This window comes from Phasianus colchicus, chromosome 8 (assembly GCF_987193195.1).
Source record: "Phasianus colchicus chromosome 8, bPhaCol1.hap1.1, whole genome shotgun sequence".
NCBI classification, from domain to species: domain Eukaryota; kingdom Metazoa; phylum Chordata; class Aves; order Galliformes; family Phasianidae; genus Phasianus; species Phasianus colchicus.
In genome coordinates this window covers 18,159,378-18,181,584 of record NC_143443.1, presented here as the reverse complement: position 1 = coordinate 18,181,584, position 22,207 = coordinate 18,159,378, and the positions used below count along the sequence as shown (strand labels likewise).

Below are 22,207 nucleotides of genomic sequence, written 5' to 3'. Positions count from 1 at the left end.
GGACTGAACGGCTGAGGGAAGCGAACAGCCTCCTCTAAGATTTCCTTGCAGCCTCCAGGTAAGCCAGTGGCACAGCAGAGAGTGGATCTCGTTACAAGGCAGGACTGTACTACACTGCCTGCTGACAGGACGTGGTTATCATCACGCAGAAACATCCCTGTCTTCTAAGGCGATGTAAGCTAGGTCTGCCTTCTTTCTTCTGTCTGCATAGGACTGAACGGGAGCTGCAGGCACTCCTCTCAGGACAATGCACTGCGAGCTCTGTAGGTGCAGCACCTCGCTCCTCCCCTGCGTGGGGTGCTGGCCCTAAAGCAGAGACAGTGACAACGTGTTGGGGGTGGTTGTGCTCGGCATCGGAAGGGGCTGCCCTGCTCACTCTGTACACCTTCTCATTGCACTCAAAGGGTAAGTGTTGTCTCTTTGGAGCCCTGTAGATTCGATGTGAACAAGTGCAGACGGATGAAAAACTTTGACAAGGTTCAGGGAATGAACTTGTGCTCTTGTTTGCTGCCAGGTGTGTCTCCGCTGTGCTGCAGGCAGGAGGTGGGGCACTGCCGCTGCCTTATTCGGTTTCTCGCTTATTCCCACTAAGCCTGGGCAGAGAAGATCCGTCCCTCAGCACTTCGTCGCAAACCCTCATTTTACTTTTTTTTCTACGCGTCGTTCACCTGTTCCAGCACATAACAAGCAGACGTTCGTTATCCGCTTCTGTCTCCGGGAAGAAATGACGAAACGCACACAACAGAAGTACAAAATAGCTGCCGCGGCCGCCCGCTGCCCTCGGCCTCCCGGCTCCGCTCCGCCCTCGCTCCCGCGGCGGTGCCGCTCCGCTGCAGACAGGTGCCGGGCAGCCCCGCCTGGAGCCGCGAGGCGACCCCCGCCCGCGGGGGCTGAGCGGCGCGCCCCGTCCCGCCCCGCTTCCCCGTCCTCCTCCGGGCCATGGCGGCGGAGGCGGGCCGGGGCGGGGCGGAGCGGTGACGGGCAGCCCGGCCAGCCGCGGAACCGCCATAAACAGCGGGCGAGGGAGCCGGGGCTGCCCCAGCCCCGCGGGAGCCCGGCCGCTCCCGGCCCGTCGGAGCCGCGGCTCGCCGCCTGCCGGCCCGGGCATGGGCAGCAGCAGCCGCCGCCGCAGCCGGAGGAGGAGCCGCCGGCCCGGGCCCTGCGCGGGGCACCAAGGTAGGCTCGGCCGCCGCCCCGACCGCGGGGAGCCGCCGCTTCCTCCGGGCTCCGGCTTGGGGGGGGGGCCGGGCCGCTCGTCCCACGCCCGCGGGCACCGTGGCTCCGCGGCAGCGCCCTCCGCCCGCAGGTGGCGGCGAGCAACAGGCGGCGGCCCTCGGAGCGGGGCGCTGCCGGGAGCGGCTCCAGGTGCGGCCGTAAGAGGCTTTCCCCGCTGCCGCCGGCTTTGTCTGTTCTGCCTGACCTCGTCTCGCGGCGCGTTGGCGCTGGAGGTATTAGCGGTGCTTGGGAGGAAACGAGAGCCGATCAGCTGGGTGGAGGCGCTGGTTTTGCGCTGCGTTTGTCTCGGGAGAGGACGCGAATTTGCGTTCGGGTAGCGATGTGGAATGGAGGCGATCGGAGTGAAAACTTTACGCAAGGTGTGCTGTCATAACCCGACCGTACGGAGCCTTGCGGCTGCGTGACAGGCGGGGAAATAGCCCGAATTCTTTCATGCCTCCAGGAGCTGGTGAGCAGATAAAGTACTCCTCGGGTTGTTCTCGAGCGTAACGCGAACTTCAGCACGCCCGGAGTGCGATTCGGGCTAAAAGCAGAACGTACGAAGCGAGCTTCGGGCTGCAGTGTGACAACGCAAGCGGCACCGCCTTTGGAACGGGCAAAGTGCGTGAGCCCTGAGCGGAGCCAGCCCGCAGCAACCCGCTGCAACGGCTCGGTAGGGAGCTGCTCTGGCAGCAACAGCAGCTCGCTTTGAGAACATCTGCCTTTAGTTTGAGCAGTGTCAGGCCAGGCTGGGGTTAAACCTGCCACGGATTAGCAGAGGAAAATTTTCTTTGGAAAATACTTATTTATCAAGCCTATGTTGTTTCCTTTGATACCTGTCAATGACCGTGAATTCCTGTTGATGTGTTGTGTTGTGTTGAGTTCGCATCTGGAGCGGGACAGCTGGGAACACCAAGGGTCCTGGCTTAAGGATGTGTGCCTGCTGTGGAATGTCGGGAGCTGTGACCCAGCTGTTGGTGCCAGGCTGCCCGGGGCAAGCCTGGCACTGTGCTGTCAGAGCCAGACCTTCCCTGGGATGTCACTGTGCTGCAGCTGCTGAGACTGATAGGACTAATGAAGACTGAGCAACTGTCTCTTCACTGGGGACTTCGTGTAACTCTAGTTACATCCAGTGGGAACCTAAAAAGTTCAGAATTTGCTGGTTGTTTGTTGTGGTGGTGGTGTTTAGGGATGTTTCTTCAACTTGACTTTCTGCTAGCTCTAGTCAGCAGGTGTGCTCATAGAGGTAAGCTGGTGGGAAAGGGCCAGGTTTCTGTTATGGGCTGATGGGTCGGAATAAAAGCTGTAACGTTTTCCGTAACTAACCAGTCAGGGCTGGTGGAGGTACCTAAATGGAGCAGTTATCATTCTAGCACTGGGAAATCCACCTGTCCTCTGGCTGATTTAGCCCAGTCTGAACTGTCATGAGGAAGTACTGCTTCCTACAGGATGAGGGATTTTTAATTTCTGTTATTGCAGTCTAAGCCTTTGGACAGGCAACTCTCCCATGTCCAATGGTGAAAGGAGTCCATCTGCTGAGGCTGTCAGCACCTGCTTTGGCAGCACGCCATACTCTCTTCTCTGCCAGCCTGGTTTCCTCACTGCTGTTCCAAGCACCGTTATTAGTGGAGGAAGCAGATCGGTGCGGGAGTGTGGCTGCTCCCAGTAGTACTGACCAGGAGAGGAGTGGCAGGTTCTCCTTACAGTTTCTGCAGCATGAGGAAAATGAGTCTTCTGCTCTTAGTCTTTCCCATCATAGCTGTCAAAAACAGTCAGCCCTGAGGTGACTGATAGCCAGCTTCATAAATGGCTGTTGGAGACTCGAGTGAGAATCACCATTTGCTATGAGATGTGCAGATAGGAATGACTGTATCGTTCTGTGTTTATAATTTTTATTTTGCTTTGTGTAAGTTTTGTATAAGGAGCTCTTGGTCCTGTAGAAGTGTCTCATGAGTATTCTTAAGAGGTGGTTGCTGAGCTCCTCTGCCAAATGAATAGGCTGCGATGGGCAGAGCTTGAAGGAACCTGGGTGCCATTTGTGCTGTCTGCTTGTGGCAGAGCTCAGCACTTTACAGGAGTTTAAATGTAGTTGGCAAGATGGGGAGATCCTTCCCCTCTGCTGCAGAGAGAGGTGGAACAGAGGCAGGAAGAAGTATAACTTATTTGTAGGTAGAGAGCTGTTGTTTCAAGTGCACTGCATTTTTGTCATGGCCCTTTTAGGAAAAGTCTCTTCTGCTTTTTTTTTTTTTTTTTTTGCCTGATTCTTGCTGTACATTCCAAAATGCATGGTGTGTTTTTCTACTACGTTCTAAAGAAATGCATAGGAAACGGTTCAAATGCCCAAATTCCATCAGATTTCAGAGAAAGTTAATATCATCTGTGTCTCTGAAAACTGACTCCCAAAACTTTAATCGCAGTATCTGTTTGCATAGAAAGGTTTGGCCATCCAGAACTTCTGCAAGCAGCAAAGCAGAATGTAAGACACTCAGCAAATTCAGCCAAATCCCCTTGTGGAAATACTGTCTTGTTTTCTTAATTATGGCTGTTCTGGCCTCTGAGACCCTTGAACTGCTCATCCTCTTTTGAAACACTGCTTAGGAAAATAGGTCATCTCTGGCCCTGCGTTTTATTTGATTGGTTTGTAGGACCCGAAGATGTTATCTGTTCCTGGATAGCTGTTTCCTCATGCTCTCATGGGTTTGCATACTGGAGAATAAGGAACTTCCTGTAATTCCAAGTGATTGCTCTCGTCTGGATTTCACACCCACTGCTTCCTCCCTTGTGTCTAAAACAAATGGGATATTAATTTGTCTAATTGGGCAGTGTGCTCCAGGCAACGTAAGGTTTTTCAGAGTAAGACTTGGTCAGGCAAGGTTTTTTTTAAAATAACATGTGTTGAGTTTGTGGTCACTTCTATGGAAAATGGCATTTTTATCACTTCAGGATATGCTAAATTAACTTAACCCACCACATTTGTGTATATAAATAGTGATTAGCAAAACTGTAGAAAGCTCTAAAGAATGGAAAACTGAAAATCTGGGAAAGTGTAGACCATGAGGTATTAAAGGGGAAATTTTCCTGGGGAACAAGCTGTGGTGTCACTGTCTGCTCCGCTGCTTTCATTTCTGAAAGATGTAGTGCGAGCTGCTGCAGGAACAGCACAAGCAAACCACATAAACCACACATCTAATTCAGCAAAGGAATTTCTGTAGTGAGATATGGAAACAGCCGTGCTCATGGAAGTTGTGCAGAGCTTACTGTGACTTCTGTTTTACTGACTTGTGTGTTGGCCTCAGAGGTCTGTAGTTGGACTCCGTGGTCCTTCTGGGTCCCTTTCAACTCAGGATGTTCTGTGGTCTGGTGGCAGCCTACACGGCGAGGCAGAGCCTGTGTTAAACTTGCTGGGTGAGATTTGCTGGTAGTGAAGTTCTGCTCCTCCAGATTTTTGCTTCTTTACTGAGTCAGGGCCAGTGTTACTATTTCTGTCCTTTGGCCTTTCCTGAGAAGACCAATTGGCCAAAGAACTCATTTCCAAGGAAGATTCTCCTTTAATGCTTACCACAATACTTTTACAGGTCTTTTATCAAGGAATGTAACATGTAACTGCTTTCCTGTGAAGCACTGAACAACCACTTAACAGCTTACACTGTGTTTATTGATTCTGTGGTAGGTGAGTGGATGAGATGCCCTTGCAAAGTCTTTCCAAGCCCTGGGTGGTTTTTTTGGTTGGTTTTGTTTTGTTTGTTTTTCAGCTGTTCAATGCAATTAACAATAGACTTTAAGAGCCGTGTTATTCCTAAATGTAATTAATCACCAGACAGTTCACAAACAGCCGCAGAGATCTCAACCATCAAGAGTTTCCAGTGCTTGCAGTTTCTTTTTCCAGAGAATGGGGAATGCTGGCCTTCCCTCTGTGCCCAGCTGGCCAGCAGAGTTGGGCTGCTGCAGGGGAAAGATGCATGCAAATGGCAGTTCAACTGCTTGCCTTCTAAAATAGATTCCTCTCTGGAGTTTGCCTGAGAGACCTCCAGACAGGTGAGGGAGATTGGCAGCACATCTTGAATTCAGCCAGAGACCTGACAGAATGTCACAGCTTATTGAAAGCACTGTTGGAATTTCTGATGCCAGGTGTTTGTCTGCTAGGTCACAAGTTATTAACAGATTCTAGAAACCGTGGCTGAGATTTTCCTACTTTTTTTTCTTCATGCAATGAGATGCACAGTCAACTGTTAAGATGAGCACTTTACAGCATTAAAGGATCTCAGTTTTAAACCTTGCAGAGCAAGCAGCCGGAATTGATGCAGAACATAAAGATTGTGTATATTGTGGTGGATAACTCCTGTGTTTCACTTCTGTATGCCTTGATATCTGCCCCCAAAGTTTCTGTCCTTAAAGGGCACCAGGAGGGCAGATGCATGTCAGCGGCCCAGTGTGCAGGTGGGGCTGCTCGTGGACAGCTGTGCCAGTTTTCTTTTCAATAAAAGAGGCATTGAATTTAGGAATCTCATTTAACAGATGACTGAGAACGGCTGAGGGCAGCTTTCCCCCCAGCTTTGGCTGTGGCTTCACTGAGTTTGCACACTGCAAAGGATAAGAGGTTCATTCCAAGGAACAAAATTTGCCCAGCTGTTCTTCCCTGAGCAGGTAGTTTGCCTTCTGCCCTGTTCTGAACGTAGGTCAGGAACCACTTCTCTTTGAATCAAGGAGGTCAGTTCGATAAGGCACAGAGAGGAAAGGAGGAAGGACAGAAGGAACCAGGGTGACAGACCAGAAGTGTGTATGTGGATACAAGGTTACACACAATGTTGCTACTTTTTAGAAAAGTAAACCAATACTTGTAGCTTCCCTTCTTCTCACCTACTTTGTTTCCAACAGGCTTTTCAGTTCTGCTTAATTGTGCGTACAGCGGGGAAGAGTATCTATAGGAATAAGGATGGCAATTCTTAACAGACATAGTCTTCCCCTGGGTCTGATTTGCTGGTTCTAATGGCCAGAATAATTTGTCACTCTGACTCACTTGCTGCTAATAGCTCTGTGCCGTCGGTGCAGCTTGAGGATGGGAATGTGCTGCTGTTCAGAGCTGGGTTTTGGGTTCCGGTCTCCTGTTACCCAGGAATGTGCACAGGTGCAGTAGTGGGGATCCACGCATCACTGTATTCCCTTCTTGATGGGTCTACTTTTTGACAGAAGAATTTTGCCTTTAGAGGACCATTTGAATGATAACAATAGAACAGGAAGCAACAGGTTCCCCGTGTACAAATTGCTTTATATCAGTAATTAAACTTTGAGGAAATGTTCAGACAACTCTTACTATGGTAGAGAGCTTCACGTGGTAGTGGGTGTGAACCTGGCCTCTACCTTCCTGTGGGCAGGTGATGTCACATGGACTGTTAATGAGAGTGCCTCTTCTGATAGCTGCATGAATTCCTTTCTTGAATGTCCTTCCCAATGACTTTGTAAAGCATCTCCTGCTTCAAAGCCCAGGGGGCTGTGGGATGAAGGCCCTCCTGTGACTGTTTATATTTGCTTTCACTGCCACTGGCTCCTCATGTCATCCAGGACAGAGGATTAATCTCTCTGATCCCTCTATTTCTAGTTGTAAAAGCGCAGTGTGCTATTGAGGATGATTCACTATTAGGCCAATCCTTGTTATAATCTCTTGTAACTGCAAATGCATCAGTCAGAAGAGGAAGGCTAATGAAAAATGTGGCATATTTGTGTTACATAATATGGAAAGATGGATGGATGGAGTAGAACATGAAGTCATTAAGCACTGTAGAGCTCTGCTGTGCTTTCATACCATGGGCCATGTTATAGCATGGGATTCTTGCAGATGCCTCATCTTGCCATCTCTGAGTGTCATTTTGTGCCTTTCTCTCTCATGGTCGCCTTCAGCAGACTGCTCTTGAGGGACTTACGCTGAACAGCTTGATGACCTCTGTTATGGCAGATAGAAAGTGAAAGTTGGCGGTGGCTTTTCTGTTCTTAATGAGCCCAGTAAAGTCTGACATTTCAGAGCAACGTGAGGAGCATGATGATGTAGTTTACAGTACATGATAACAGTACTTGGGAACAGCCTAGGAGGGTTATCAGAAGTTTTTGATTTTTCCTTCCTTTCTGTTAAGTGAAATGAGTTTTCCCTGTAGATCTGCGTCCAAAGTGTTGTCCATTTGAGTGTGATTATCATCATCATAGCTTCAGAGTCATTTTTGTATAAAGCCTACCTGCCAAATCTCAGCTAGAGGTGCCAGGACTAGAAGGGACACTTGCTGTCAGTGGTTTTCCTCTAGCTCAGTCCGTAACCAGTCATTTATATTCAAACTGTTTCAGTGTAAGAAGTGTGTATATATGTATGTGCATTCATATACATGTGTAATATATAATAAAACAAGTAGACTACAAACTTACAGAGAACTGCTGATCTTTGATACTGAAAAGAAACTCTCAGAGAGAGGATTCTCTTGTTCCAAGTGGCATAAATGCATGCACAACTAAATGGTGTCTTGCTGCAATGAGAACACAAGTCTGCACAGCTCTCTAAGGAAGAAGGAAGTTCACTTTGCAGCTGAAGGTTTGTCGCAAGAGACAGGAAATCTGAGTCTTGTTCCTGCTTTCAGCCTGTATTTTCTGGTTCAGGCCACCTCACCTGTGCCTACTGTACATCTCTGACAGCTCAGGTATCATCTGGCCCACTTATTGTAATGCTCTTGGGGTTTTTTTAATGACTGGTTTTTAGCCCACTTCTCGGTAGGAAATGTGCTTATGCAATCACACTGCTAGTAACTTCTGAACCTGATGGCCAAATGTCAGATATTTGCTGAAACAGCAGGCATTACAAGAGGAAGGGAAAGTAAGCTGCAGTGTCACAGCCAAAGGCTGCAGCCTCACCCTGCACCAAAGCTCACGGAGGTAGCACTTTTTGAGACACAGTGCAGTCCATGTGAGTGGGTGACACTTGGCATGCTGCAACCGCAGGACATCAAAATGCAAGCTGTCAGTGAGCCAATCCTTCCGCCCGCTGGGTAGCTGCCTTTCTTTGCGAGGTGTTTTGAAAGCTTGGGGGAAAAGCTTAAGAATTGCTGCTGAATTAGAATTGGTGCTGTGCAGCAGCCTCTTCACAAAATTAATGTTTGATAACATAAGGGGGTGGAAGGAGGAGAGGTTCAGTTGTAAAATTGCAGGAGGCTTGTCAGGCTGGCTTGATCTTGAGAGGTAACAAGAAAGAAGAAGCATGTTTGATTAAAAAAAAAAATTGAAAGGGGGTTTAACTTTGCTCTTGACAAAACAAAGCAGAAGCCAATAAAGGAGATCAGATTTCAGCCTTCTGACAGGATTGGTGTCCTTATGTAGTGTGTTAATGCTATATTGTTGAAATATCTCTGCTTTGGTGTGTGAAAACTCTATGTAATTGCTGTTCAGCAGTTTCTTTGCATGAGAAGTGTATTTTATTTTTGTGATTCACATAACATTGGTGGTCAACTATTTTGTACCCTTTGTTCTAGGCTCAGACCTGAAAGGACAGGATAACCTCTGAGCAAGACCCCTGGAGTTAAGTCTTTCAAATGTTGTGAAAACATTCACCAAGTTGCTTTTGTTATAAAACTGCAAGGCTTGAATGGGCCCTGTGTTGTTCTGTACAAGCTGCTACATGCTTTGGCAGGTGGGTGAGAAAGAGCCATGCTCTGCTACACCTGAAGAGCTCTGCAGCTCTGAGGCATTTTAGAGATGAGATGCTTTTTTACATATCTTTCTGAGAGGGAAAGAGAACTGCAGTGTGGAGTTTCCCAGGCAAATTTCTGAGCAAGTGAGGTTTTCAAGACCCTGTTGTATTTATCAAATGGCTGGAAGTTCAAAATTATTCTTCTTTCACCTTTCATGATCCATCCAGTTACTTTTTTAAAAAGAGGTACATGGCTTTGCTTCTAAGTAGACACTGTGCAAGTGAAAGACTAGAGCTGCATCTTCAAAGCTCCTTGTTCAAAGCAGCGGGAGTCGCCCTGCCAGAGCTCTATGCCATGTACCAGGGTTGCCTAAGTGCCTCTTGCTTTTTACTCCTCAGTAGCACTTCTCAGATGCTCATGGTACAGTGTGGGTTGGTCTGATATATGCTGTGTAGTCTTTTGTTCATTTTCTTCTTCCTCAGATGTGAGTCTCCCATGGTCAGCGTGTAGTGTTTTGGGGACCCTAAGACACTTGTATCTGCACCAGGCATAGGCTTTTGTTCACCAGTGGTGTTGATATCAGCTTCTCCAAGTACAGCACTAAGAGAAAGGAATAAGAAATCTTTGCTCAGTGATACCCTGGCAAGAAGCAAGCACAGCATTTTGCAGTCCAGCTGACTGAGAGTCTGAGCACGAGGAAACAGAGTCAGGACCAGTTCTTTATACAGGAGCATCCATCATGCATGTGTCTCTTGACTGTGGTCTCCTGTTGTGTGTGTGTTAGATGTTTATTATGGTTGCCTGCTTTCTCTGTTTACTTGAGTTCTACTTGTCACGTGGGACATGCACCATCTCTGAATGCCCACTGGGAATGCCCGCTTTTTTCCATCTGCATTTTCACACTGTGCAGTGTTATGGGTGCTTCACTTGGACTTGGTGAGCCTGTGATGCCAGGAGGCATCCTGCTGGCTGGCTCCTGCAAGCTGACTTTTCAGGTCTGTCATAGCTGCCATATGTAAGCTCGAGTCCCACATGGGTCTGGCAGAGCCTCTGTTAACAGGCTGTGCCTGCTTCAGGGCCTGTGGGAGGCTGCAGGTATGGCCCTGCTCCAGGGCAGTCGCTTTGTTCAGGGTAGGTGTGTTTGCCAGTTGTACCTTGGTAATTCAGTGTTATCATGCTTTCCCCAAGACCCTGTGAGAGATATATTTATCCCTGGTCACGTGGTTGTAATTGACATTATTTCTTCTGCAAAGAAGGGAAGGAAACTCCAAGCTGATCATCCAACTCTGACTGTCGTCCTTTGAGCCATATCCTGTGAACCTCATGGGCGCTCCTTGTGATTGATGTAATCTAACTAATGTACATAAGAGACATCTGAATCACAATAGGGAATTTAATAAGATGAGGAAGCCATTGAGTTTCAAGTCTGAAAGTGGTTCGTGTCAGCAGAGGATGGGAATGGAAAGCAGCATGACAGTGCATCACATCCCACCGAGGCCAGACCATGGACACACAGAGGCACAGGCCAACTTCTCCCAAGTGTGGTTTGCTCTCAGCGGCGTCTGGGAGCCAGGGCAGAGCTGGTGAGTTTCTGTGCAGAGTCCTTTATGTGCTCTTTCTTCTTCCTTTACTGGAATGTGCCAAAAAAGAGGAAGAAAATCACTGGGAGGCCAAGTCATTTAGCTCGGTGAGCAGTGACACAGTGCAGTGTGCTGCTGCTGGCCCTACTGAGACGCCCTGTTTAGAATATGCCACTGCAGCATAGCAGCTGTCAGAGGGACACGTTGCTCAGCATGTAGCTGCCTTTGCTGCTGTGTGAAGATAGCTGTGCCTTTCCTAGACGTCTTTATCTCTCCTTGCAATTCCTTCTAGGCTTTGCGCGAGAATCCTGCAGCTCTTAAGAAGTCTCTTCTGGGCTGAGTGATAGCTGCTTTCCCTCTTCTCTGTTCCCGGCAAAGATGACTGATAGATGATGGCTTTTGAAGAGATACTAAATGTTTCATTGGAAGTTGGTGCCTAAAACATAGTTCTAAGAAAGGCAGTAACTCACTTATAACTCGGTGGCACTGGCTCAATCAGATGGCTGCTAAAAATAACCCACCTTCTAATTCCACCGTTGATCTCTAATTGGAGAAGTATTCTAATTTATAATCTGCAGATAGGGCTAGATCAGAGATTGAAGTGAAATCTCTGGTTTGCTAATTAGGAGAGTTGGTGTTTGGAGGGGGCATTCTGGGGGGAGACTAGCTCAGAGTGATGACACTGGCTTTGCCCTGAGCTCCTGCTGAATCTTTTCCCCAGCCAGATGCTGTAGGGTGCTGTTTTGTCAGCATGCCTTTTTTCACCTTTCTTGGTACGATGTCCTAGAGAAAATTCTTTGTTGTCCCTGAAACACTGACTGTGCAAACAAACCCTTCCACACTGTGTGCCTGTGGCATACTTTTTGTCTCCTGCTTCAAACTGTTCAGTAGCACTGGCTTAGTGCTATAAAGGCAGCTGTCTGGTTTTACAGTAGAAGCAGCGTGTTTTGGCAGCAAGTAAAAAGGAGTCTTTTCAGCTGTTGTTTAGCATCTCATAAGGTTGGTCTTGGCTTACTTTGTAGCCTCTTTATGAGATAGTTTCTAAGTTAGCTAGGTGCTGTCCTCTGTAATGCTGCAGTGAGAGCTGAGCTGACCTTGCTGAAGTGTGACACTTCTGTTAGCTTTGCAGAAAACGCAGCGGGTGTGGGATTGCACCAATTTACTTCTTTGACAGAGGATGGCAAAGGAAGCTTGTGACAGAGGAATTTTTGCCATTGCCAGCTGCTGCTATTCAGTGAATAGCAGCTGTTCCTGTAAACAGGAGTGTGACTCCCTACAGGACTGAGGTTTTGTGCCTCGTTAACAGAGAGCGCAGGTAGTGCAGAAGTGTGTGAGGCGCCGGGTCACTTATGATACAGAGAGGACAGTGTCTGAGATGCTTCCTCTGGCACCCAGAGACTGAAGGGAAATGGTTGAGTTCTCCAAAGAGAAATCATAAATGTTTTGGTCACTTGTGGGTTCCGTCATTTCTGAAATATCAGAGTCCATACCCTTCATCTTTAAATACTGTATGGAAGTCTTGGTGCTGTTGTCAAGCCAGTGCTGGGCAGCTCGTACCAAAGATGGGACTATCTCTGGAGTAGACATACCAACTGTCTTCAGCGAGCAGAAAACCGGGGATTTTCTCTTGATTGTCTGGCATCATCTCTTGCCCTTGGAATAGAGCATACTTTTCTTTTTTCTTTTTTTTTTCTTGTATTTGTCATTTTAAACTGATTGATAAAGAAATATGCCCTTATTTCTCTATTATGCTAGTTCAGAAGACATTTGTATTATGATTCTGTAGTAATACTACTCTTTGTTTGACCTCATCAGGCTCAATGCTCCCCTCTTTCCAACATTATACTTTCTTCCAGAATTAATGAAATTTCAGCTAAAAAAATGACCTTTTTCTTCTTGCCTTCCACTCAACATTTCAACAAATACCTGATAGAAACTGCTGTTCCTTCTAGTTTTTGTCCTCATGAATGTTTCAGATTTCAAAATAGTGCGCATGTACACCAGAATTTCATGGGCCTTATTCAGCACACTTGGCTCGTCGCGCTGGCTCCTGTCTAAACTAATTTAAAGGAAAGCACATCCATTAGGGAAGAAGACAGAAAAGCCTCTTATAAATGTGATAAGGTTGGAAGATGTGACATGTCGATTGATATTGGTGATGTGGTCACGATCCTGAATTTGTTTTAAACGTTTCCCTGTATGGACAACTTCCCATATCGACTTCACTTGCCTTATGCATATACCCAGGAACTCTCTCAGGGCCTGGCTCAGAAGGAAATTGGTAGTAACCTTGTTTTGTGTGCCAATCCATAGCTCTCTAATGGCCTAAGCTTCTCACCACCTAGATACCTGAAAATTGCTCTGAGCATCTTCTGGAGAAAAAAACAAGGAGTCCTTTATGTGGAAGAGCATTGGAGTGTTGTGAGTCACCCAAACTGCAAGAAACAAATCTGTGTAATTCTTACAAACAGGCATCATTTCTGTTTACCTGGACGCTAGGCTTAGTCTTTTCAGCTTTTCTGCAGCTGCCTGTAGTTCACAGGCTTTAGAAATCCTACTTTAATGCTGGTGATAGACAGCTGCAATAGGATTTCATAGGATTGCATACAGAGCATGTAAGTGCATAGGTGGAGTTTCATAGTGTTTCTCCAAATTCCTTGTAAGATGTTTGTTTGAAGAAGTACAAGGTCTAATATGGAATGGGACAGAAAGGGTCAACACTCGATTGCAGAACAAAGAACAAGGGCAGAGGGTGAGGAAGTAACCAGTGGACACTTGGTTTCTTGTAAGTGTAAGAAAGGAATCCACAGTCGTGTATTCAGCTCATGATTGCATCAAGAAGCTATTTTAGGTACAGGGGGGATGAATGGGCTTTTATAAATCATGGTAAGGAGTGCCTTGTCTGCGGGCTCAGTGATGCCAGCTCCTTCTTTTCTGGTGGCAGAGTGCGGCTGCGGGGGAGGACACGCAGACTTGACACACGCCTTGCAGCACACTTGCATGAAATAACTGGCTAATGAAAGGAAACTGTTTTTGCTGACACTTCGGTGCTGCCAGTGTGTGTTGGTGTCAGCCCTGTGTTGCATGGGGAGCTGGGGCATGGGAAGGTTGACTGTTTGTCAGCCCACTGAAATTGGCTGCCTGGTCTTTAAACTGCACCAAGGATACTTGAGATAAGAAGAGAACATGCAGCCTTTTTAATGTCACCGCCTGCACTGTGATGAGGTTGCAGCTGGAAGAGACCATCTTGTTCTGGTGCTGGAGGGGAATGAATTCTGTTCAGACCTGGACCCTCTCTGTAGGCTTTACACAGCTTTGCTATTTAATGATAATGCTGTTACACAGGCGTTCTTATAGAATCTTTAGAGTTGGAAGGGACCTTTAAAGATCAGCTAGTCCAGCTCCCCTGCAATGAACAGGGACATCCACAGCTTGATCTGGTTGCCCAGGGCCTGATCCAGCCTCCAGCCTTGAAAGTCCCCAGGGACGGGGCACCCACCACAACTCTGGGCAACCTGTTCCAGTGCCTCACCACCCTCACTGTAAAAGACCTTATATCTAACCTAAATATGCCCTTCATAGCACAACTGTCACATTGGAATTGATGAGAAATGCTATATTTTTTTCTCTAGCTGCTCTCTCAAATCAAGAATCTGGTGATTGTGACCATGCAGGTGTAAACCTGGGGAGTGATTAACACCTGTCCTGCTGTTATCACTGGTCTGAATGCAGCACCTGGGGTTGTGGTGTTACCAGATACAATTTACTGCTACAGTAAGGAGCAGTGCCAGCACCACAGAAGTTATGTGTGTGTGTGAAGCAGATGGAAAGTGGGCAAAGGGAAGTACTGTTACCCAGTACTGTTACCCTGCCGTTTCACAGAGGGGTCAAGTAAAGAACTTAAATGCTTTGACTTCCTGAACCCCAGCTGTGAGGGCACCTCTTTTATTGCTGATATTTAGGGGAAGAAAAGGTGAGCACTTGTGCATATGGGGACAGTGAATTCCACAGCTTGTTATTCTCTCTGGAGCTGGTCCTCCCTCTGAAAAGGGAGACTCTTGTTTGATGTTAGCAAATGTATAGGGAAGGCATTAGTATGGAAAAAGACTGAAAAAGCCATAAAATGTTCAGGCATAGGGCGTCTACATTTCCAATAAGAATATCTCACTGAAAGCTGTTGCGGTTCAATGACCTGTATGCAGTATTCCTCTGGATTTAACATTTATTTACAGTTTAACTCTCTTAACTTCAGGGGAAAGCAAATGACTTCAGGTAGCTATTTTTGCATCAGAAGGTCAGGTTATTTCTAAATGTGGGAAAATGTGGTTGAAAACAGAACTTAGTGGCTTCATGCATGTTTGTGAAAGAATCAAGTAGAGAATGCTCAGAACACTGTCCTTTTTGCTTCACGCTTGAGCTCTTGAAGTCTGGTTTGGAGCTCTCTGATTTCCATTTTGTGCAAGTTCTAAGGAATGTAATTTTTGCTATTTCCTTAGAAGGAGCTTAACAGTGTGTCATAATGATGCAAAAATCTAGATTTATTTTTGAGATTTTCAGAGTAAAGATATGTTGTAACTCTTTATTTACCAGGCTCAAGTTATCTGAGATTTAACTCATGAATCATTCAAAAGAAATACATTCTTATGTGCACCAATTTGGAAATTTCTTATTTGCCGAGGAACAAAGAGGCAGTGATTTCATACTTCAAAATACAGAGTCATTTAGTAAATGCTGTGTTCTTTTTACTCTGGCTTAGGAGCAATGGTTAGCCTAGCAGCAATTAAACAATAGTGAAAAACGTTGCTTAGGCGCCTGTTGTTCATAAATAGCTTTCACAAATGTTATCCTCTGATGTACTGGAAAATAAGTGATGTAACACAGGATTTTCCTAGAAATACATCATTGTTATCCATGCATAATACAAAATGTGAGCAATGTCCTCACTGAACAATAATGAAACTGTTTTGTTTCTTCACTATCTTGTGTTGTAAATATTTACACTGTTTGAGAAACACAGGCTTTCATTGTCCATATGTAAATTTATGCATTTGAGTTAATAGTCTTTATTAATTTTGTAGATAAAGATACGGGGCAATTTTTCCCTGGATATCAGAACTGAGTTTTGTGAACCCCAAAGTAATTGCGGTTGAGAATGGAGTTGATCACAAGTTATGGGTGTTTCCTTACATCAAGTAGACTTGCCATTGTATTTTGGTGCAGACTTCTCTCACTGGTCTGAATATGTGTTTATATTTTTCAAAAACTGCAGGAGTAGGTGTGGTGCTGTTACATGTTGTTATCAGACTGAATATTATGAAGAAGAAAGTCATCATTCCTATAATAAAGAAAATATTAGTTTGAGCCATGTGATCAAAGCAACCAGATTCCACTCTGAAGTGTGGATTCAGTGCTGATTCAGAGGGAGGGATGTCTTCTCTGGAGGAGGACATGAATTTTTCAGAAAGCCAACTTCTGGTTACTGTGTGGGAGTTAAGGGGATCGTGGCCAGGAGTGATAACAAGGCAAGCCCTGTGCGTGCTGTGATACTGCATCCTGCCTGGAGCAGAGCCATGGAGACTTGCAGATTGCTGCATGATCCACGTGCCAGACCTGTTCTGTTGGGAAGCACCTCAGGGCAGGAAGATGTGTTTAACATGAGGGGGTGAGGTGAAATGGTGATAGCCTGGGCAGTACAAGAAGTGACACCCCCAGTACAAATGGCTGTGAACTGCAGCCATGCAGGGAGCACTGCTTGCTGACCTGGAGCACAGCAGCACTGGCTGTTGCCCTTTCAGTCTCCTCACCCTCAAGGGTTCACAGCAAAAGGAGAATGAAACTTCAGCTTTACCTCTGCATCTTTTTTCTTGTTGCAGTTAGAGACTGTCCCTGCAATAACCTCTGTTTCTGAGGTGCAAATCATGCTCATCTTCTGCTGAAGACAAGAGAAGGGATTGATAAGAGCTCTGGGACCATTATTTACTGATCCTGCAATTTAACAGCTTTCTTGTCTAGTTCCATTATGTAGAAATGTTTGTAGAAATAATCATATTTGTATTTGGAGAGGAGTCAGTCAGAGCTGACAGATACCCTTCTTTCTTTATGCTGTGTGTAATCTGCAGCTGTATGTTCCTGTGTTCTGAGAAGCTTTCTAAAGGAACATCTGGAATATGCAAAAGAATCTCTTATCCCCTTTCTAACTCTTCCTTTTCAGCTAAGTAACAACATAATTTTAAAAAAGAAATCAGAAGAAAAACATTTTTGTCTTGAAGCGCATTATTTTTAGTACGCTTGCAGGTGGAAGAAAGGAGGAACTGAGATAATAAAGTAAGAAGTTGCAGCAGAGTTAGTAAACACTGTAAGATATACGTACATAGGCATAGCTGTAAATAGCAATAATTCAGAAATGGATCTGTGTAGAGCAAGGTCTAAGTCCAACAGTTCTTTTCGCTTACGGCATTGAACTAACCCTGAAATGCTAAAGGTTCTGTAAGGAAAGTAGTGTCAGTTTCTCTCCATTCTCAACTTTAGTTCTCTTGATTAGATTTGTCAAGTTAACAAATGCATGTGAAGTGCATAAGCCTTGATGACATCTCTTAAATAGTGCTGTTAACAAAGTACTGATTAAGCTTTAGTAAAACAAAATGAAGCACAGATGCAGGATCCTCTTTTTGAAAATGCACATCTGTCATCTCTAGAAAAGGATTATGTAAGCTACATTAGTAGGGGAGGAGTCCTGACAAGCTCAAAATAAAATAAACGAAAGCTTCAAACTGGTGCCTACACAAGCTAATAGGATTGGAGATATTTGCAAATATGAAATATGTAGTGTACAGAAAGTAGAATAGGATGTATGCACAGGCCAGTTTGAATGTCAGGGCAGGTAAGCAAGTAAGGTGCACACAGAGGTTTGCTGAGTACTGCATGAGTGCTTCTGCTAAATTTGAACACACCCATGCACACACATACACAAAAAGAGATTTTTATACTCATGGGACTTTGAGACTTTACATTAAAGCTGCCGGCAGAAAAACAGATTCCAAAGCTGCATTAATAGATTATTTTGAATCTCACTTAGAGAAAATAAGCAGTACACCATCTTTGAGCAGCATGTTTTTCAGAAGGTTTCTATTCCTGTTTGGGTTGTGTTTCATGCTGTGTAGGGAGGGAGTTCCAGCCACTCACAGCAGCGTTCTACCAGCCTTCAGGGCAATTCTTCCTACCCTGCAGCTGGTGCATGCCCTGAGCTCCACCGACTCCATCAGCTCCACTTCAGGGTATTCATGGTATTGCACAGCACTACAGTGAATGGATTATCTGGACTGCAGTGATCTGTGTCTTTATTTTTAACTTGCACGTCCCCCAGAAGATTGATCTATGTGTTACGACTTGCTATTCATATCAATGGGAACTAGGGGAATCGAAGAGAAGTGTAAGAAACCTCGACGCAGACAGGAATAACTCACAGGTGAAATTTGTTTCAGTTCTCATGTTAGTGGTTATCCTCTTGCTTATGCCAGAGGTTAAAAGGTTTATCTTTCATGCACACGAAGGCAGATTCTTTTGTAATCCAGGGACTCTATTCTTTAAATAGGAAAACAGCTGAGATATTTGGCTTTTTTTTTCTCCTCCTCTGGGCAACGCAAAGCATGTGCATGCACATACATATGTCCACAGGATGCTTTCCTTTTGGTGTGGTCTATCTATGCAGCCGGTGCCAGTACAGCTCAAGAACTTCTGCAGGACTTTTCGACCATGTGCTCTGTAAAATGGGAATGTGGTGAAGTTTAAATAACCTAATAAAATTTGCAGTTCATACTCCATATTTTTAGATTCCTTTAGATACCAAACTACAGACAGGAAACCATAATTTGTGTTCATTCGTCTCAGTCTAGATCTTTGATCTAGACCTAGATCTCTCTTTGATCTAGATACAGATCTCTAGATCTAAATCTTCGGTTAGCCTTTATTTTGGAACGTGTGATGGACGGAAAAGCTGCAGTGAGTGGCATGTGGAGGCAGCAGCATGCCTTCCTGTGCCTTGGTCCTTCCAGTGGCGCAGCTCGTGGAGCACGCCAGCAGTTCACCAAGTGTTAGGCTCCCCTCATGGCTGACACACATCCTGGTTTCCTCAGTGAGGCCTGGTGGGGTGGGTGATGGAAATGGGATTGCAAACAGTCTCCCCCAGCTGTTTTTGCTGTGGTAAGTTTACCTGTTGATGTCCGTTGTTCCCCCTTGTGTAGTCGATGCTGATGACCCAAGGGAATCTGATTTTCTGTTGCTGTCAGGAGACACAGTGCTCAGGGGAATGCCCCAACATCAGGCCCCAGTCACACGTTTGCCTTTCCTCCTTGAGTACTGTAAAAGACAGTTTGTCTAATTCCCTGTGAATCTTGCTGATGTTGCTGTGGCTGTGTGGTTCTGACATAACTGTGGTCTGATGTTACAGCTGATGTGGTTTCAGGGGTGTGCCAGAAATCTCTGAAGGTTCCATCTATGAAAACAGGTTCAGCTCATTATCTTTTGGTGAATGCCCAAACTCCATATAGGTTTTCTTTAAGTATTTTTCTCTAGTGAAGAGTATGTGAGCAGCCAGGAGGGCAGGGTAAGAGGATCCCTTATCCTTCACAGACAAACGACTGCCCTGCTTGTGGCATCTGGTTCACACACATGCACTCTGTCTCACTTCCCTGCCATCCCGTGATTGCATCAACTTTCCAGGCAAAGTGGAGCTGGAGAGTCCTTCCTCTGCAAGTGGGTCAGCATCCATACCAGTGGTCACGAGGCTTCTCTTGTGTGTGGGGTTCACAGACTGAATCTTGCACGAGGAGGAGGAAGTTGAGCTCTTATCTGCTACCTCCAAGGTGTGTTCAACTGTTGTGTCAATGGGGAGAGATGCTTTGGCAGTAGGATTGCTCACTTTATATGAGGGAGGACGTACACATCTAACTATGCACTATGATTTATGGCTACAAATCCTGAGTAGAAGGGAGCACCTAGGAGCTGGCCCCTTGCCTTAGCATTGCCTGCTGAAAAGCCTTTCTGGCAGGCCCCTGGTTTGATGTGCTCGAAGCTTTCTTAGATCTTTGTTCTCCCCATCTATGGAGATGTTCAGGGCCAGATTAGATGGGGCCCTGGACGGCTTGGTATTAGATACAGAGGCTGGCAGCCCTGCCTGTGGCAGGTGGGTTGGAGCTTGATGGATCCTTGAGGTCCCTTCCTACCTAAGCCATTCTGTGATTCCCATGTGCTCAACTCTTCACCATGGATCAGGAGCCCACAGTGTTAATTCAGCTGTGGAAAAAGTCCCACAGATATTGTTGCAATTAGTTTTTTACAAAGAGGCATTGCTTTTCTGGCATCCTTGTCAGTATGTGCTTGGTATTGCAGGTGGTTGACCTGTGTAAATTTATTCTTTAATTAGTGCTGTGGAACTAAGGTGCTTCAGGTTGGGACTGGCAGGCCTTGAATGTGTGGTTGTTGGAGGCTGGAGGCATACAGTGTGGCATCTGGGGTAAGTTCAGAGCTTTTCTTAAGCTGCTCTTGAACAAAGGCAGGCTTTATTGAGTGTCTGCCCAGCTGCTCTACCAGAGGAAGGCTATTTTACATTGTCTTTGAAAATCTAATTGGATTATATCTTTCAAAGAATTCTAACATGCTATCTGTAAAGTACCTGCAGAAAAACTGGTCTGATTTGTTTGTTGTAATCAGAAGGATTTAGCTGTGTTTTCTAATAATTTTCCTTGTTCTCCTTACAGCAGTAAAATGCCCCCATCTGCAAGCCCACAACCCTTTCTGAGGGCTGCAGACTGGGCTCTGTCTCCACGCCCCTTGGCTCAGCCATTGCTGGCATTAGCACAGGACATATTACCTGCCTGAGTTTCATTGGAGCTTGACGCTCCCCGGATTGCATTTATGTTTGCTTGGGAAAATACCTTTCATTCCTGCTTTGTTTATTGCAGTTTGTTATTCCTATCTCAGCCCATGCTTATCTCTCTTCTGGCACTTACAGCTTGGCTCCTTTAGAGGATGAAGCTAAATAGGTGTGGAGGACTTGCAGAAGTTCAGGGTTCTTTTTCTTTGGGCTAGAGTTGCATTTCAGTAGTGCCGGTAAGTCCCATGTTTGCCTCTGTCCTTCAATAAGGAAGTGTCCTTGCTGTTGCTTGTTCACACTTGTAGTTTTTTTTTTTTTTTTTAATATCAGTGGTGTCTGGAAATTATGGAGGTATTGCCCTATGGTATGCTGTCTTGGCATTGATGAAAGTAATATAAATCCTGACTAGGTGTCAGCAACACTCTTGAATTAGACTGAGCACCCTAATGGGCAGCCAGCATCCTTGGGAAGCAGAAGGCATTGCTGTTGGTTTTGTTTTTGCCAATGATGTGCTGTATGACCTCTGACAATTCTTTTCCCCCTCAGTAGAAAGAGGATACTTGCATAAAATGTCTTGGGATAGGCCTTTTTTTTTTTTTTTTTTTTTTCCCCCTATTTAATCAAAAGCAGTCAAAGATCCTGTAGCACTTCTGTGGAGCTTGGTAGAAATAGGACCACAGCAGCATCTTTTGCGTAATCAACCTAGGAAACTTGGCCTATCTTTAAAACTTCCAATTAATTAAATATTCAAAAAACAATGTATGCAGTCTATGTTAACGGTACGCAGTGCTACCACTTCCAAATTGTTAGCAGCGTAACATGTAAGACATCTATCTAGTCCTTGCTTTTGCGTGGTAGATGAAAAAACAAATCAAAAGGTGGTATGTTATGGAAATGTAAGAACAATGCAGTTGCCCCAATTAGGCTCTGCTGGGTAATTCCTCTCTAATCCTTTCCTTAAACACAATTGATTGTGTCTAATTTGCAAGGTTATGTTCCAACTAAATGCTCTATGAGTGTACATGTTTCAAAAAGCTTTTAATCTAATAGCAGGTATGGCTAATTATGGCTGTCTTTCAGATTAGTTGCCAAATTTGGCTAATTTATATCTATTACTGTCTTTTCTATGTGTAATGCAGAAGGATAAAGTGCGTGTAGCCTGGTGAATTCCTGATTCCCAGCAAGAGATTTTGATTACAATAGTCTCCAGTTGCCTTAAGAAAGGAAAAGCTCACGTGATGTGTTTTCCTACTGTTAGTACACGTTTGGATTAATGATTGGAGCCAAAAACACACAGCACTCAGCCAGGCTGAGGACTGTACCTGAGGCAGTGTAAGAAACTCCCTGCACCAGCCTTGCTCTCTGCACCTAGCACTCTCCTGCTGCTCAGCATGAAGAGCTGCTCATCCACCTCCTCCTGTCTACCCACACAGCCCTGCCCTCTGTCCTGCTGTTGGACCACTTCCCAAACTGTTGATAACTTACTTATTTCTTTGCATAAACTGCGCTCTGGTCTGTCTGGCTGTAGCTCTTGAAAAGTCTTTTTTCACCCAACCAGAACTCTTTCTTGTTCAGAAAGCAGAGGGGAGGCAAGAGGCACCTTGGTCTAACTGATGGCTTAGTTTTGGAAATAATTGCATTTCAAAATACTTCATGGGTTTTTTATTTTACTTTTTTTTTTTTTTTTTTTTTTTTTTAGGTGCAAGGCCTGACAATGGCACTGAATGAGTGCTGCCTTCAAGCCTCCTTCCTGTAAGTGATAGGACCAAACAAGGCGGTGTGATGAACATGCCACTGCATCAAATCTCTGTCATTCCAGCTCAGGATGTTACCTCTTCCAGAGTCTCCAGGAGCAAGACCAAAGAAAAAGAAGAACAGGT

General features: G+C 45.5%; 1 protein-coding gene across 10 annotated transcripts in view; it reads left to right on the top strand.

Annotated features, from left to right (window-relative positions):
- Positions 1–234: 234 nt before the first annotated feature.
- The window catches only part of MARCHF8 (membrane associated ring-CH-type finger 8), an 84,789-nt gene continuing 62,816 nt past the window's right edge, over positions 235–22,207 (top strand). For 5 of the 10 annotated variants that reach the window (XM_031607694.2, XM_031607697.2, XM_031607693.2 and 2 more), the window contains exons 1-2: positions 1,034–1,176; positions 22,027–22,205. In XM_031607694.2, the coding sequence (XP_031463554.1) occupies positions 22,110–22,205 (96 nt within the window). In that variant the 5' untranslated portion in view covers positions 1,034–1,176; positions 22,027–22,109. Of the gene's footprint in view, positions 406–1,033; positions 1,177–1,307; positions 1,685–10,471; positions 20,564–22,026; positions 22,206–22,207 lie in introns of those variants that run through there. The other 5 variants (XM_090145157.1, XM_090145153.1, XM_090145154.1 and 2 more) reach the window with 4 other exon arrangements.